This window comes from Mustela erminea, chromosome 15 (assembly GCF_009829155.1).
Source record: "Mustela erminea isolate mMusErm1 chromosome 15, mMusErm1.Pri, whole genome shotgun sequence".
NCBI lineage: Eukaryota > Metazoa > Chordata > Mammalia > Carnivora > Mustelidae > Mustela > Mustela erminea.
In genome coordinates this window covers 83,739,093-83,757,679 of record NC_045628.1, presented here as the reverse complement: position 1 = coordinate 83,757,679, position 18,587 = coordinate 83,739,093, and the positions used below count along the sequence as shown (strand labels likewise).

Below are 18,587 nucleotides of genomic sequence, written 5' to 3'. Positions count from 1 at the left end.
AGGAGGCTTAATCCAATAAATACCTTAATTAAAACCTACCGAAGACATCAAATTTATAAACTCCTTTATCTGAATGACCTACCATTACAGATATGAAGAAACACTGAGTTCCTGTATTTAAGGGTTATCAGCCTGGTTTATAAGTAAAGACTATAATCTGAATTTGATATTATTGAACTGCTGAACATTCAAGTTGAAACACCTCCTTCACTCACTAAATTTCAAGCTCTTCCTACCAGTTTTTAAATGACTTAAAAATTATTTAAGACAGTGCTCACTTCAGCAGCATATATACTAAAACTGGAACGATACAGAGAAGATTAGCATGGCCCCTGCACAAGGATGACATGCAAATTCACGAGGCTTCCATACCTTTTCCAACACCAAAAAAATTTATTTAAGACAGATTCCATCACCATGAACATTAAATTCAAGGAACTACAAACTGAAAGTAATAAAGGATGTTCCCACCACTGTGAATAATGAGTAATCTAAAAAACTTAGTTCCTGGATTAACCAGAAACATTATGCTAGATTTCATTTCCTTTCAACATAGGCTAATGAAAAATTTTTAGCCATTTAAAATTTCTGCAATAACTGTTTCACAAGTGGATTAGTGTAAACATTTTAACATCTTTAACTCCAAATATTAACTCATTACTGATATAACTTAGAGCTTTTTGTTGTGTTCTATAGTTTTTTTTTTTTTTTTTTTTGGAAAGAAGCAGGACTGGTTTCTATAGGAAGAAAGAACTATCTACCAGGTGCTTAAATTTTTTCTTTGGAAAGAGGCACATACAAATCCACTGAAGAAAACAAAGCAGACACAAGCTTCAAAGTTTGAAATTCTACTCATTTTTTAAGCTCAGATCAAATATTACTTCTTGCGCATAACCCTTCTCCATTACTTTTAGAATTCATTACCTCTTTATACTATACTGCCCCTCAATATGCTCAGACTTCAAATAAAGTACTTAATTTGTTTTATTAAAGTTAGTTGCTTAATATTGATGACCTAATACACGCAAAACATTTAAAATAGTGCCTGGCACATAATTAATCCTTAAAAATACTGGCCATTTTAAAAAAGTAATCTCTACACCCAACTGGGGTTCAAACTCACAACGCTGAGATCAAGAATCACACGCTCTATTGACTGAGCCAGTCAGGCACCTCAATACTGACCACTATTATTATTAATATCCAAGAACCTTTCCTCTCAAAACTACCCAAGAACCTTTCCTCTCAAAATCTGGTTCTTTTTGCATGTTCCGTATTACCATGTTTCCCAAGTTTAAGGAATCATAAAAGTTTTCACTGGTCCACAGTGAAATGAGAGACACTAAGAACAAGGTAGTGAAGTTTTTATAAAGCTAAGATGTATTCAATTCAAAGTATTATCCTTCCTTTCATCTGAGGCTATTTCTCCTTTCACTTTTGGTTTTTAAAAATGTTCTTTTTAAATAAAATAATGATTAAAAAAATCAACTTGTTGGACCCAGCCTTTTCTTTTACAATTACACTGGGGGTCATATGGTCTAAGAGAACAGAACTGCAAGTCCCACAGGAAGCCAGGGCCCAGTAACTCTTCACACTGCACAGCTAATCAACACAAAGCTCCTCAAATTCTAGTTCCTCTCTCATTATTTTCACTGCCAGTGTAACAGCTCATAAACTGTTGCTTAACTCGTTTGATCACTGCAAAGGCAACTGGTCTTCCTCCCTCCAGTCCATCTCAATGGCCAGTATAAATGTGTTGTTCATAGTTTTCTACTCCACCTTGGCTGTGATATTCCTGGGAAATAACTCCATGGGTATAACTCATGACTGATGAATACACTATAAAACACTGGGACTTCCTGGTACCATATTTGACCACAGCTAATCAAATCACTACTTCCACCTACTGAAGGCCTATTAGAAGGTATATAATGATGTGGACCTTATTTCTAACCCTCACTGTAGTCCTGTAAGGTATTCTTTTAGTTTACAAATGTGAAAACTGAGGTGCAGAGAATTTAATATCCTGCCCAATGTCACTTAGTAAATGATAAAATCAGGATTCAAACCCATATCTGCTTGATAAAAACCGAAGGTTCTTTTCATTATGTCATACCTAGAAGTATCTTTTCCTCCATTTAACTCATCATCTTAGTCGTCACATCTTATTTCAGAGCAAATATCTGATACCAAGACAAAATCCTTACCAAAACTTCCTTCTATCTTCAAATTTGCTTTCTTTTCATGTCCACTAAAGCTGATTATCATCCTCACTGAAAATTTTGGCTTCTCAAAATCTGCATTCTCTACTGTCTCCATTCCCTCCAGGGTGAACCTCATGGTCTACTTAATGGATTCAAAATCATTCCTTCATTTGATCTTCTTTTGGAAAAGTATACTGGAGCTCAGTCTCCTACCGTTATATGAACACTGAGGTCATTTACCGAGTTTGCAATACTATTTTCACCTAGTTCACTTCACTTTTTAAAATTTTTGCCTGGCCCCCATATTCAATCAAGTTTGTCAATCCTCATCTGTAGTCTATTGTAGAGCTTCAAGATAAATGGTAACCTTGAGGTACTTTAAACTTCTTAATCATTTAGTTATTTACAACTAAGGTCAGCATATTAAACAATATACTTAAAAAATATTTTTTAAGACATTTAAAATATTTTTAGAGTATTTCTGCTCTCCATAGGTCCAAAAACAAAATGGTTGTCTGCTTTAAAAAAATCTTAATCCTCAGTTAAAAAAAACTGATAAATCTCTTAGCATCATGCCTGGAATGTAGTAAGTACTTAACCAATGGAAAATATCAAATTATAATGTAAAGAATAACAGGAAATACTGCTTTTACATGAATTTGAAATAATGTTAATAAGAAAACTTCTGATCACATATATATGCTATAAACCACTGGTTAGAAATAATACATAAAGGGGTGCCTGCCTGGCACAGTCAGCTGGGAGGACGACTCTTGGTTTCAGCATGGGTTGTTATCTCAGAGTCCTGGGATCAAGCCTGTGTCAGGTTCTGTGCTGAGCACAGAATCTACTTGAGGTTCTTCCTCTCCCTCTCCCACTCATGCATTCTCTCTCTCTCTCTAAAATAAGTGAATAAATCTTAAAAAAAGGAAGTAATAAAGTGGATATAGCTAAAAGTGCAACATAGATTACAAAATAAAAATACTATGAACAACAAAAAAAGAAGTGATAAAAGCTTAGTTAATGAAACAAATTAAATCAAAGCAAAAAAAAAAAATCTGAATCTACAAATCAAAAAATCTGATTAAAAAATCACCTGTAAATGAATTTAAAAAAACAAACAAAAAAGCAAACAACTTCGTCAAAAGACTCTTTGAAAGACATGGGGAAAACAGCTCTAAGAAATAATGAGAAAAGTTAGATGTTCCTTCATAAGTACTTCAGAAATTCTCTGCTTTCTGTATATGTATTTTCACATACAGAAAACAGTTTTGATTTAAAGGGAGAAAATCAATCCTACCAAGAATGAGTCTATATTTATTCCTCCTCAACCCTGGCTAGAATTGAGAAATCAGATTCAAAGGCAACTTGAGATTTACATACTTAATGCCTAATTATTTCCAATAAGAATAAATATTAATTAATGATTTCTAACCATTCAACTGTTTTAGAAATCCCCTGGATTTTCATATCTCAAGTCAAATTTCATTTTTGAAATTTAATCTCAACAGACTTAATACTTTCTTTTAGCTTGGTGAAATTCTGAGCAATGAATTTTTCCCTCTAGGCATTATCTCATTACCTAGTCCTTATAAAAAGTAGGATTCCCTTTCAAAATGAACTAGTAATACAGTTTACAAATTTACAGTCTGGTTATTTTGTTAAATATCTGTGAGTAGTAATGTACTATTTTTAACAAATATATAAAGAAGAGAACCATTGATAAAATTTAGGCATCATGAAACAAAATCTGCTCCTCAATCCTAGCTAGAACTGGTATTAAAAATATTTGAATCACTACTATCAAGCATTCTGAAGAATATACAAGGCATACATATGTACATAAATATATTAGAGAAGTTTGGGTGCTAGATGCCTTACAAAATAACAGCTATTTTAATTGATATAAATAACACAAATGAAAATATATTGAATAGGAATAAATACAATACTAGACCTCTTTTTAATTAACTTTAAAAACATATTTTCTTTCTGAAAACAAAAACACATATAGTCATCACTAAATAAAAAGCATGTGGATCACAATTAGGATTTCATAAGTATTCTACTTAAATTGAGACTTAAAGTGTCTTACCATTTTCTCCATTTCCAGAGAGGGTAACTAGAATAGAAGAAAAATAGTGAATAAATAATATACTTTAGAACATTTTGTACATACATTTTATTTCAGATTGACTACTCTTCTTAATATCACTTTCAGAAAAATAAAATTTAGTTATAAAATGTAAACACTAATGCAAATCCAGGACTGCACTTAAAAAACCCTAAAAACACTAAAATGCCAAACATAAAATTTTTATCAACACTGCAATCACATTAAAATTTTTTCAGACCCTTGTTAATTTTAAGTCTATCAATATGGTTATAGTTAGGTTTCCTTTAGCTCTTTCCTTATTGCCCTACAGAATGAATAGGACTTTCATCTATGGTGCTCATGTCATCAGTCTGTGATGTATCTCACCAAACTTTGTAAGATCTTACACTCAAGACAACTTGTGTTTTTCTATAGAAAAAAGTACAGAACTTATCCATGTAATTTTTAGAGTGTTTTTTATTCCTAGCCCAAGACCCTGGGAATTGCTATTTATCCTTTCTCTCCAGATAGTCCTAACGGCCTCTAGATCCTATTAATTCTACCTATGCTCTTCAAATCTGTCATCTACTCTCAATTTGTCTCACTGCCTTATTTCAGGCTCTCCTCAAACGTAATAGCTTAAAGAGACTTTCTTTTTTTTAAAATTATTTTTATTAACATATAGTGTATTATTTACCCCAGGGGTACAGGTCTGTGAATCATCAGGCTTACACATTTCACAGCACTCACCATAGCACATACCCTCCCCAATGTCCATAACCCCACCACCTTCTCCCTACCCCTCCACCCCCCAGCAACCCTCAGTTTATTTTGTGAGATTAAGGGTCTTTAAAGAGACTTTCAACTATATAAGCTTAATACACCTCATTATAGCAAATCCGATGGCTAAATACACTTCAACACCTCCCAGTCACTTACAGAATAAAGTTCAAAATCTTCAGGGCAGCAACTATAGTCCCTCTATGATCTACAATCTGTCTACCTCTCCAATCTGTCATTTGCCTATACCTGTCGTTCAATTATCCTGTTGCATCCTTAATGCAACAAGCAGTTTTATAGGTGCTATGCCTCCCCTACTCATCCTCCAAGGCCCAGTTTAAATAGTCACCTCTGTAAAACTGTCCTGAGTCCCTCTTTAAGCAAAGTACTCATTTATATCGCCACTGTTCATTCTTCCATCTCTACTATGCCACCTCTTTTTTTTTTTTTTTTTGGTGCAATTACTTGGTAATATGTCTGTCTCACCCTACTGGACTACAAAAGTGTGGAATCCTGTCTTAGAATAACAACAACTTAGGGATGCCTGGGTGGCTCAGTGGGTTAAGCCTCTGCCTTCAGCTCAGGTCATGATCTCAGGGTCCTGGGATCGAGCCCCACATCAGGCTCTCTGCTCAGTGGGGAGCCTGCTTCCCCTCTCTCTCTGCCTCCTTGTGATCTCTCTGTCAAATAAATAAATAAATAAATAGATAGATATCTTTAAAAAAATTTTTTTTAAAAGAATAATAACTCTAACAGTTATTATTAGCTCTATTTGACAGATAAGTAAGCTAAGGCTCAAAATAATTAAATGACTTGCCTAAGGTCACAGAACTAGTACATGCAGTGTAGACAGATATCTGAGCTCAAATCTACCTGGACTTGTGTTCTTTCCTATAGTGTCTCTCACCTTATTCATTGTTTTAGTTCTAAAGCCTGGCATACAGTAGCAATGCTTCAGAAATGTTTGTTAATTCGATAACCGTTTTTGACTAAAATCTGTTGATAAAACAGAGGAGTACCCAGACGCTTCCTTAATAAAATAAAATATATCTACTTTAATCCCCAAACCAGCAAAATTTAATGAGAAACACTCAGAAAGTAGTCCCACTAATGGTTAAGAAATAAAATAAGCAAGTTCATGATTTTTTTTTAAAAAAGCATTGTTTTAGAGAGGCATAGGACTTCTTCTCAATCTATTTCAGGTCAGCAGGCAGGTCCCCTCTGGCCTCACAAAGCATTTCCCATTTATGCTAATATACATTAAAAATATAATTTTCAATATTGCCATGCTGTAAAATGATTGGGAAACACTATACAAGGTACACAATTCTGAGAAATACATTAGTGGTATAAAAATGGAAAAGAAGCAAATATATCACTATTTGCAAATTATAAGACTATATGCCTTTATAGTCAAAGAAAACCAACTGAAAAACTATTATAAATAAGAGGTGGTAGTGGTGTACTGAAATCAATAGCTTTCCAGTAAACATGCAATCACTATATAGAAATTGTAACTGAAGTTTTATTTATAAAGCCACCTAAAAAGATAAAATTCCAGAGACAGACTTAAGAACTGAGCAAGATCTACACAAGAGCTCTGCACAAGGCCTTCGCTGATACCACATGGGGAAGGATGCATTATCATTGCCTGGGGGGGGGGGGTAATGGAAGTCTACCCACTGCCTAGGCCTTCACCTTCTCTGACACCACCCCAGTAGGAAAGTGGGGAGATACAAGAGTAGTGCCTTGTTACAGCTGAGCAAGGGGCAAGTCTAAGCTCATACTCAGCCTCTGCTGGAGAAAGTGAGGACAGAGTGCCATTTTCCCAATGTTTCTGGCTGAAGTAGGGCAGTCACTGTCTAGTTTGGTCTTGCTATAAGTTGCTTCTTTCCTGATTGACTAAAGAAAACCAGCCTTTCTTGGGGCTTTTCATCTGTGCTCTTTGGTACTTCCAGGTTGCCAGCTTCTCTAGCATGCAGGATAGGTATATGAGGCAAAAAAGAAAACCCAGGGAATTCACCACCATTACCATTTCTCAGGTACCAAGGTCCCCAGATGATCTGCCTTTCTCTCTCCATGTGTCAAAATTGTCTTATGCTTGCTTTATGCATAATATCCAAAGGTTTTAGTTGTACTTACCAGAAAAAATAGGAAGAGTATGTATTCACTTGTCCTGGAACTGGAAATTCTAATTAACAAATTGTTCTCTTACTGCTGAATAGTATTCTACCGTATGGAGGTACCACAACGTATTTAGCTATCCACCAACTGATAAGGCATTTGCTTTCGTTTTTTGCCTATTATATACAGTCCTGCACAAGCTGTTGGGTGGACATATATTTTCATTATTGGGGTAAATATATAGATATAACATTGCTGGATTTATGTTTAACTTAATCAGAAACAGCCAAACTTTTTTCACAAGTTGTTGTATTGTTTTACATTCCCACCAAAAATGTATGAGTTACAGGTTGCTTCACATCTTTATCAACACTTGGAACTGTCGATCTTTAAATTTTTAGCTATTCTAAAAAATATAGTGATATCTCATTGTGATTTTATGTTTTCTTAATGACCAATGATGTTGAGTATTGTTTCACATGCTTATTGGCCATCCCCACACCTCTTCTTTGTGAAGTTGTGTGTTGAAATTGTTGGCTACTTTTTAATCATTATTTCCTTATTATTGAATTGTGGGCTCTTTATATACTCTAGATATGGTCCTTTAACAAATATATTCTGCAACTACTTCCTTCTAGTCCATATTTTGTTTTTTCATTTATTTAGCACTGAGTTTTGAGGAAGAGAAAATTTAATTTTAATGAGGTCCAATTTATCAATTTTTTCTTTTATGGTTCACATTTTGTGTCCTTTTTGGGAAATCTCTGCCAACCAAAAGACACAAAGAATTGCTCAGGTTTCCTTTTAGAAGTTTTAGAGGTTTTACATTTAGGTATGTGATCTATTTTAAAAGCTGATTTTTGAAAATATGGTATAAAGGGTTGAGATTACTTTTATTGTATATAGATGGCCAATAGTTCCAATATTGTTAGCTGAAACTCCTTTCTCTACTGAATTGCCTTGGAACTTTTGACAAAAATTAAACTAATATGTGCAAGGGTTTATTTCTGAACTCTTTTCTGTCCTATTGATGTTTATGTCTATTCTTATCCCAATACTACAGGATTTGATTACATGTAGTTCTTAGCAAATCTTGAAATCAGAGAGCGTGAGTCCTCCAATTTGCTCCTTTTCAAAGTGTATTGGCTGTTTTAGGTCTTTTATATTTCCATTTAAATTCTAAGCTTATCTTACTGATTTCCTTTAAAAAAAAAAAAATGCCTGCTGGGATTTTATCTGGGATTGTGTTGACTCCCTAGATCAATTCAGAAAGAACTGACATCTTTACAATAATCAGTCTTCCATTCCATAAACACAGTGTATCTCTTCATTTCAGATTTTATCTCATCAATACACAAAACCGTGTATGTATTTTGTTAGATTTATTCCTAAAGTAGTTGTTTCTGATGATTTTTGTGTTTAAAAAATTTCAGTTTCTAATTCTTATTAGAAATATAACTGAGTTTTACTGATCTTGTATCCTGTGAACTTGTTAATAAATTCACTTATTAGTTTTTAGTTGTATTTTTGTGTATTCTCTGGAATTTTCTACATAAATTATTTATCTGTTAATAGTTTTAATCCCTTTACTATCTATGTATGTGCATAACACATACTTTTTTTTTAAAAGATAAAACATCTTATGAGTTCATACTATTAATTCAAATTTAAATTTGCAAAGTTTTTATCATTCATCTTTTAATTGTATGGTTTTTTTGGTTTGTTTGTATTTTTGTTTTTCTTACCACTGAGAATCCTATTCTCAAGGACAGAAAGGATGAAGAATTAGAACATCATATTCATTTTTTTTCTTTTTGTTTTTACTGCTTCAATAATGGGTATGTATAATGTAACAGATTTTATTCACTTTCTTTATCCCATCTTGCCTATGCAACAGCCTCAATAATGAGACCAATATGATTACTGAAAATATGATTATTTAAGTAATTTTTTACATTGTTGTCTATTTTGTAACAGCTATACTATAGCTACTTTGTTAGATCATATATCCATTACCAACTATAGCCTCTCTTCCTTATTACTATTACTCATAGGTCTAAGGTCTACAAGAACATACATATTTAATGTTCATATCAGAGTTAAGTTGACATCTCTGCAGTCACTCTGGTTGTCTAAAACTCATTCCCATTCTCTAGCAAACTAGTTTTGTTGTAGATACTCAAGTTGTTGAATGTTTTTATGCAGTGATTTGGGGAGACTCAAAAATAATGCACCATTACCATCTCCTTAGAATCTCACAGGACCGTTCCTTTTTAAAAAGAACAGGCCAGATGTCTTGTTTCTTTTTGGTGTCCTTGACTTCATCCTCTGACCCCTACCCCAAACTCCTTTTCCTATTATTCCACTCCAAGTCTAAAGGCTTGAATGTAATTAGAGGGTGAGAATGGATAAGAATACTCACGTATAAACAGGTATAAAGTATTCTGGGCACTGTTCAGCATATGGGGAGATACATTATTTAGGTTTATTTCAATCACTTAAGGTGGTGACCACCAGGTCTCTCCTTCGTAAAAGTACATTTTCCACTTTAACAATCATAAAAAAAAAAAAAATCAAAGTTTTTTGTGGGGTAAAATGTCAGCAGTATGTGAATATCTTCTTCCCCAAAAACTTTTCACCCAACAGTTTTAGCATCCACCAATAATCCTCCTGAATCAATTATTTTGTATAATTTGAAAATCACCATGAAAAACCCTCTATTATTTATTTCTACATTTTCAAGCTGGCATTCTTCTGTAAAGAGCTCTCAACTGCTTCCTAAAAAGGCAGCACAAAAACTTAATTATTTCCATCTAATTACCCATTTCCAGAATGGGATACTGGTATAACATTCAACTCCACTCATAGCAAATAAATTTAAATGTTTGTTTTTGAATATCAGTAGGGAAACTTATGGATTTTTATTTATCTAATGTGCATTATCAACTACACTCATTCTTTTTTTTAATAAAGATTTTATTTATTTATTACAGAGAGCGAGTGAGCATGAGGCGGGGAGGGTCAGAGGGAGAAGCAGACTCGCTGCTGAACAGGGAACCCAATGTAGGACTCGATCCCAGGGCCCTGGGATCATGACCTGAGCCGAAGGCAGATGCTTAAATGACTGAGCCACCAGGCACCCTAATGTCTCATCTTTGGTCATTGCTCTTTCAACTGACTCTTGTATCCTCCTGAATCAACTCCATTAAGTCTTGGAGCACTTCCCTGCTGTCTAGCACAAGATATCCCAGGCTCACTTTATATTTTTCCCCACCTCCAGACCTGAAATTAGCCATTTCTCCAAGGGGCACTGGTTTTTTTTTTTTTTTTTTTTTAAGATTTTATTTATTTATTTGACAGAGAACACAAGTAGGCAGAGAGGCAGGCAGAGAGAGAGAGAGAAGCAGGCTCTGCACTGAGCAGAGAGCCCGATGCGGGGCTTGACCCCAGGACCCTGGGATCATGACCTGGGCCGAAGGCAGAGGCTTTAACCCGCTGAGCCACCCAGGCGCCCCCCCCCCTTTTTTTTTTTAAAGTAGGCTCTACCTCCAGTGTGGGGCTTGAACTCATGACTCCAATATCAAGAGTCATGTGTTCTCTGGGCTGAGGCAAACAGATGCCCTGCATCTGCTTCCTCTTAATGATATTTAGAAACCAACCACTGAATACCAGGGGTGCTCATAGCTACTGGAGTTTCAGTGCTTTTAAGGCCTTCGGGATGACAGTAGTAGTATTGTATACCTATTTATATTCACATTGATGCTTCAAATTAAAATAGAACATTATAAAGTTTTTCTTTCTTAGGCATTATATTTGTATCTTTTTGCATTTACATACAATGAAAATCTTAGTTCCTAATTAATTTACTTATTTAGTTATCCTAAAGTATACCTAAAATAGTTTAAACACTGCGTACCAATTTAAGTTTTCTTTGCAGTTTTAAAATTTTGTTTTGTTTTGGCTTTAAACTGTATCCCACTAAGGAGTACAATATTCAAAAGTCACTTGAAATAATTCTTTCCTCTATATATAGTACCAACTTCACATAAAATTAAGTTCATTTGTTTCATGATTCCAAATTTTACATTTGCTTTTCCTTCTGTTTTATATATTTTTTGAATATATAAAAAGTATAAATGGTTTAAAAGTCAAAACTATATAAAAAGGTACTCGAAAGGCCTAGCTTTCCTTTCTTACCTTCTCACCCAAGGTAATCATTTTTATTAGTTTGCTTTATCCTAATTCTTTCTGCAAAGTAAATAAATGTATTAAATAAAATATTTCTAATTTCTTCCTTTATATACCTATTCCACACTTTGTTTTTCTCACCACACCTTAGACATTACTGCACATTAGTACATAGAGACAATCACTGTTTTAAAGCACTGCACAGTACTCCATTGTGTGGGTGTTCCGGTTATATAATCAGGCCTCTATTGATAGACATTTGGGTCATCTCCAATCTCTACTGCTATAAACAATGTGGCAATGAATAACCTTATACATGTGTTGTTTATTTGTGGAAGTTTATTCTCAGTGTAGATTCCTAATGTGAAATTACTGGACCAAAAGTTAATTTGCCTGGTTTTCCCAAATCCCTGTTATAGAAGTTGTACCATTTTATACTCCTACAGCAATGCATCAGACTGCCTGTTTCTCCATCGTCTATCCAATAAAGTGCTTCCAAACATTTTGTTTGGAATGTAATTCCAAATTTGGGGTAATTTTACTTTGCATGTTCTACAGGAGAGTAAGCATCTTTTCATGTGTTTTATGAGATATTCTTACTTGTTGTTTTTGTGAATTGTTTATGTCACTTTTCCATTTTTTCTGTTGGGCTTTCCTCACTCCCTGGTTATAAGATCATCCACACATGTTTCTTTGTAGTATTTTAATGATTTTGTTTTTTACATGCATATGTGGTCCATTTTGAAATTGCAGATTGCAGCGTGGGAAAAGTATCAGATAAGCCTGAAAAATCTGGTGGTACCAGAAAGTAAGGAAGGAATACATGATAGGAACATGTCAAAAGGATACAGAAACCAAACTGAAGGGGCTCCTACTGGCCAAATCTGGGACAATTTGAGCAATAAATGGTAGATCATAATCCATAAAAAATAGAATCCACAACAGCATGCAGATGTAAATGACTGAAGAGGGAAAGCTCTTCCTTACAGTGGAATTCTAACTATAAAATGCAGACAAAATCATAGAATTAGAAAAATTACTATGTGACAACCCAAACAATAATAACTGTTTCAAGCAAGAATCCTCAATAGATGCTAAAAAGAGTAAGTTCAAGTAATCAGGAACAGATTTACGGAGTCTCAAAGTATTTCCCCACAAAGACACTTGTCTCAGGTTGGGTTCTCTGGAATCAGATGCTGAGAGAGTTTGGGGTATGAGCTATGTACTAAAGGGAAATCTAATTGCAGTGCAGGCTTATCAAAATCTTGGCCAACTTGCAGAGAGCTCTAAAGCAGCCAGGCCCCTTCTCACTCAGGCACTGAATGCGGGCTGGCACAGGAAGGGTGTGACCTTGGGGGAAAGTTAGTCATGTTGAAAGAGCTAACAGCTAAAAGCTGTCCACTGACTGTACTTGCCACAATTGAGCAGCAAGTCCTTCCATGAAGGATCTGTGTGATACATCTGAGTCTATCACAATACCTAATAATTACAAAGAAAAAATCATACCTTTGCAGAATGGAGAAACTTGGTGGATACCACCTGAAGTGGTGACTGAAGTTAACAGTCCTAGAAATGGTACATTCAATGATGGAGCATTACTTTTGTGGTATTTTTGCTAAAAATGTATACTTTGAATCTAATCACGAGGAAACATCAGACAAACCTAATGTGAGAGACATTTTACATAAGAAGCCTGTACTCTTCAAAATTGTTAGGGTCACAAGAGAGAAGGCAACAATGAAGAACTCTTTCGGATTAAAGGACACTAAAGAGGCATGATAACTAACTGCAGTGTGTGATCACAGGCTGGACTGTGGAGCAGAAGGGATTAGTGGGGCAACTGGTAAAGTCTGAATAAGGCTTACAGATTAGAGTAGTATTTTACCAATGCTAATTTCTTGATTGTGATAACTGTACTTTGATCATATAAGAAAATGTTCTTTGTTATAGACTGAATGTTTGTGTCCCCTTCCAAAATTCTTATGTTAAATCCTAATGCCCAATGTGATGGTATTGAAGATGGGGCCTTTGGGAGCTGATGAGATCATGAAGGTGAAGCCTTCATAAATTGGATTAGTACCCTTTTATGAGACCTCAGAGAGATCCCCAGTCCCTTCTGCCACATGATGTTACAGTGAAAAGATGGCCATCTAAGAACCAGGAAGCGGGCCCTTACCAGACAACAAATCTGCTGGTGCCCTAATGTGGGACTTCCCAGATTCCAGGACTGTGAGAAATAAGTATCTATTGTTTATAAGCTACCTGCTCTGTGGTATTCTTTTACAGAAGCTTAAACTGACAGACATTCTTGTTCTTGGGAAATACCACGGAGGTATTTACTGGTAAAGGGACATTATATCTGCAATTTATTCTCAAACTGTTTCAGAGAGAGAATGAACGACAAAGAATGTATACAAATAATATTAGGGAATCAGGGTGAAGGATATATGAAAAGTCTACATATTATTTTTCAAAAGTCTGAAATTATTTAATTTCATTTTTTAAAGATTTTATTTATTTATCTGACAGAGAGGTCACAAGTAGGCAGAAAAGCAGGCAGAATGAGAGGGAGAAGCAGGCTCCCCGCAGAGAGCACAAGCAGGCAGAGCAGCAGAGGGAGAGGGAGAAGCAGGCTCCCTGCTGAGCAGAGAGCCTGATGCGGGCTCCATCCCAGGACTCGGAGATCATGACCTGAACCAAAGGTGGAGGCTTAACCCACTGAGTCACCCAGTTGCCCCTGAAATTATTTTAAAAGTTTAAAAAAAAAAAAGAAAAGAAGAAAAAATAAGATTTTATCAATTTGTAGTTTATTTTTAGAATATCATATGAGGTATGGACCTGATTTTATCTCTCACCAAATATCTATTCAGTTTTTCCATCTGTTCCTCTATGATTTGAGATGCTACTTCTACTAAGTTTTAAATTTCTAAAATTACTAATTCTGGACATTATGTTCTGTTCCATTGGCCATATGTCTGTCCACACACCATAACATACTATTGTTTTTGTAACAGACTTTATTTTTCAGAGAAGTTTTAGGTTTGGAGCAAAACTAAACAGAAAGTAGACAGTTCTCATAAGCCCCCAACAGTTTTAATTACACAGGTTTTGTGGTTTAAAATGTGGTAGGATAACGTTTGCCTCCTTTCTGACTCTTCTTTTTCAGAGGTTTCCTGATTCTTTCCTGTTTATTTTTCCCTATGACTTTTAGCATCAAATTCTAGTGCTAGAAAAAAGAAAACTTATTGGGAATAGAACTCATTTATACTTTATACTTGGGGAGAAGAGAAATCTTTGTAATGTTGAGTTATTCTATCCATGAACATGAAATGTGCAAGGTCTTTCTACTTGTTCAAGTCTACATTTGTGTTTTTCAAGAATGTTTTCCTCTTACAGATCTAGCATATTTCTTAAGTTTATTTTTAAGTATTTTTATCTTTTTGATGTTACTGGAAACAGAGACTTTTCTTCCACCATGTTTTCAAACATTTTATTATGTATATATAGAAAGTACTGGTTTTTGTTTGCTAATTTTGTATCCTGGTTTTTGTCTGTTAATTTTACTCAATCCTTTTTGTTTAGGTATTCTGTTTATTATTGATCCTCTTGGCTTTCAAGATATACTATCACATAATTTATACATAGAAATGGCTTTCCTCCTCCCCTTTCCTTCCTAGGCTTCTAATTATTTTCTCTTGATTGAATATCGTAATTGATTTTGTTAATACAGTACAAATGTTACACAGCAATGGCCATGGTAATAAGCATCTTTTGTTTCTGGTTTTAGTGGAAACTGATCAGGAATTTTGTGTGTGTGCAATTTTGTTCAAAAATCACTTATTCCTATTTTATTAAGACTTTTAAAATTAGGAATAGATGTTGGGATTTTTCAAGTACCTTTTTGTCATCTATAGAAATAATGATTTTTCTTCTATTTATAGAAATAATGATGAATTAAATAACAAAAGGTTAGTAGACGAAATCAGCTATTACCCCTCATATCTACTGGTAACATCACTTTTTTCAGAGGCACAGTCCCTTCAGAACTGATCTGCTCCCCATTCCTCCCCAACACCACTACTGGGAGCTTTGTTCCCAAAGATCAACAACTGTCTAAATCTAAAAGGATTTAAATAGGTATTTCATGAAAAATAGAATATCATGGCAAAAAAAAAAGTTTAGAAAAGTACTAGGTTAAGCAGATTTAGATACTTAGTTACAGTAGGGCTTCTTAAAACTTGTAATATGCGTTAAATATTTAGGAATACACTTAACTAAAGACTTGTACTCTGAAAACTATTAAACACTGAAGAAAGAAATGGAAGATGACACAAAGAGAAATGGAAAGACATTCCATGTTCATGGGTCAAAAGAACAAATATTGTTAAGATGTCTATATCAGGGACTCCTGGGTGGCTCAGTCATTAAGTGTCTGCTTTCAGCTCAGGTCATGATCCCAGGTCCCGGGATCGAGCTCCACATCAGACTCCCTGCTCCCTGTCAGGCTTCCTGCTCATCAGAAAGCCTGCTTCTCCCTCTCCCACTCCCTCTGTTTGTGTTCCCTCTCTCGCGGTGTCTCCCTCTGTCAAAAAATAAATAAAAAATCTTTAAAAAAAAAAGTCTATATTACCCAAAGCAATCTACGCATTTAAAGCAACCCCTATCAAAGTATCAAGGGCATTTTTCACAGAGCTAGAACAAACAATCCTAAAATTTGTATGGAAGGAACTACAAAAGATCTCAAATAGCCAAAATAATCTTGAAAAAGAAAAACAAAACTGGAGGTATCACAATTCCAGACTTCAAGTTACATTACAAAGCTGTAGTGATCAAAACAGTATAGTACTGGCCTAAAAATAGACACATTGAAATGGGAAAAAAATACAGGGTCCAGAAATAAACTCATTATTATATGGCCAATTAATCTTTAACAAAGCAGAGAAGAATATCCAATGGGAAATAATCCATCCAGCAAATGATATTGGAAAAACTAGACAGCCACATGCAAAAGAATGAAACTGGACCACTTTATTTCATCATAAACAGAAATAAATTCGAACTGAATTAAATACATAAATGCTGAGACCTGAAACCATAAAAATCCTAGAAGAGAGCACAGGCAGTAAACCTCTTTGACATTGGCCATAGCAACTTCTTACTAGATAGGTCTCCTGAGACAAGGGAAACAAAAGCAAAAATAAACTATTAACTAATAGGACTTCATCAAAATAAAAAGCTTCTGCACAGCAAGGAAACAACCAATAAAACTAAAAGACAATCTACTGAATGGGAGATGTTCATGCATGATATATCCAATAACAAGTTAGTATCCAAAATATATAAAGAACTTCTATAACTCGACACCAAAAAGACACATAGTGCAGTTAAAAATGGGAAGAAGACATGAACAGACCAACAGACACACAAAAATATGCTTAACATCATTCATCATCAGGGAAATGCAAATCAAAACCACAATGGATATCACCTTGCACCTTCAGAGTGGCTAAAACAAAAAACTCAAGAAACAACAAGTGTTGGTGAGGATGCAAACTGGTGCAGCCCTCAGGGAAGACAGTATGGAGATTCCTCAAAAAATTAAAAATAGAACTCTATGATCCAGGAATCACACTGCTGGGTATTCACTCAAAAAACATGAGAACACTAATTTGAAGGGATATATGCACTCTTGTTTATTGCAGCATTATTTACAATAGCCAAAGTAAAGAAGTAGCCCAAGTGTAAACAGATGAACAGATAAAGAAGATGTGATATATATTTACAACAGAATATTATTCAGGCAAAAAGAAGAATGAAATCTCGCCATTTGCAACAACAAGAATGGATCTACAAATTATAGTGCTAAGTGAAATATGCCAGCCAGAGAAAGACAAATACCATATGGTTTTACTCATATGTGGAATTTAAGAAACAAAACAAATGAACAAAGCGGGGCAGGGAGACAAACTGAAAAACTGGCTCTTAACTACATAGAACAAACGGACAAGTTACCAGAGGTGAGGTGGGTGGGGTGGATGGGTGAAATCAGCAAAGGGGATTAAGAGTACACTTATCTTGATGATGTAATACATGGAACTGTTGAATCACTATACTGTACACCTGAAACTAATAAAACACTATATGTTGATTACACTAGAATTTAAAAATAAAAGGTACTATGCAAATGAACACTATAATACTAAAAATAGGGACTATTATATGAAGTCTAAATGCATTTGACCATGCACATTTATACATCTTTGTATTCCTAGTGTCAAATACAGCACCCAGAACATTGTAAGCACAAAGCAGGGTAGGGAGAAAAGTGAAAGAGGAAGTACTTATTTTATTTACATGGCATAGCTGGAAAAGCCTCTCTGACAGTTGAGTATTTTAAAAGAAACCTAGGTGGAGAGAACTAGCCATGTGGAATCTGAGAGGTAACCAGGTCCTTGAGTGGGACCATGCATGGCCTGATAGAGGAAAAGCAAGGTGGCCTGTTGGGCTGTAGCACAGTTGGCAAAGGAAGAGATGAATCAAAATTAGTGGCAGATCAGAGTATATTTAGGGCTTTAGAGATTGCAGAAAGAACTATGGATTTCATTATGAGCAAAGAGGAAAGCCACTGGAGGGTGCTGTAGAGAGGAGTAATAATCTTGTCTTGGATTTTAAAAGATTCTTGCTGCATTTTCAGGACACAATATACTGTTAGGAAGCTACCGCTTTTGTGCACATGGTATTTGTCATAGCCATGACCCCCACTTCTCCTTTTTAAATACTTGCAAAAAGTATACGAGTTATCCACAGAAAAATAAGAACCACACAGGAAGAAGAAAAAAAACAGTATAAATTCACACTAGTGACGTATCCAATCAACATATGCAATAACATTTTGGTGTTATTATTTCCATCAGGTGCTGATGATATCCTTTTCATGTAATTTAAACAATAATGTTTCAAAAGCTTCCCTGAAGACTTCACAATTAATAAGCTCATATTTATTTTTACATGTTGTTCAATTAGTAGGTTAATAAAAAATTACTCCTCCTATGATTTTAATTGGGTGGGCCTAAGTCCACATTAATAAGTATAATGAAGCATGGGAAAGAGTGAGAAAACGCAGAAAACAGAAATGTTTTAAAAACAATTTTAGGGCTGCTTGGGTGGCTCAGTTGGTTAGTCATCTGCCTTTAGTC

The 18,587-nt window shown here is 34.9% G+C and overlaps 1 protein-coding gene and 1 non-coding gene across 5 annotated transcripts in view; one reads left to right on the top strand and one right to left on the bottom strand.

The window, feature by feature from the left end:
* The window catches only part of ZDHHC20 (zinc finger DHHC-type palmitoyltransferase 20), a 93,583-nt gene that overhangs the window by 64,542 nt on the left and 10,454 nt on the right, over positions 1-18,587 (bottom strand). For all 4 annotated transcript variants that reach the window (XM_032315356.1, XM_032315353.1, XM_032315355.1 and 1 more), the window contains exon 2: positions 4,300-4,326. In XM_032315356.1, coding sequence (XP_032171247.1) covers positions 4,300-4,326 — 27 coding nt within the window. The remainder of the gene's footprint in view (positions 1-4,299; positions 4,327-18,587) is intronic.
* Positions 271-377, top strand: LOC116574694. Its single transcript, XR_004279443.1, has one exon. It is a non-coding gene; the product is annotated as a U6 spliceosomal RNA (small nuclear RNA).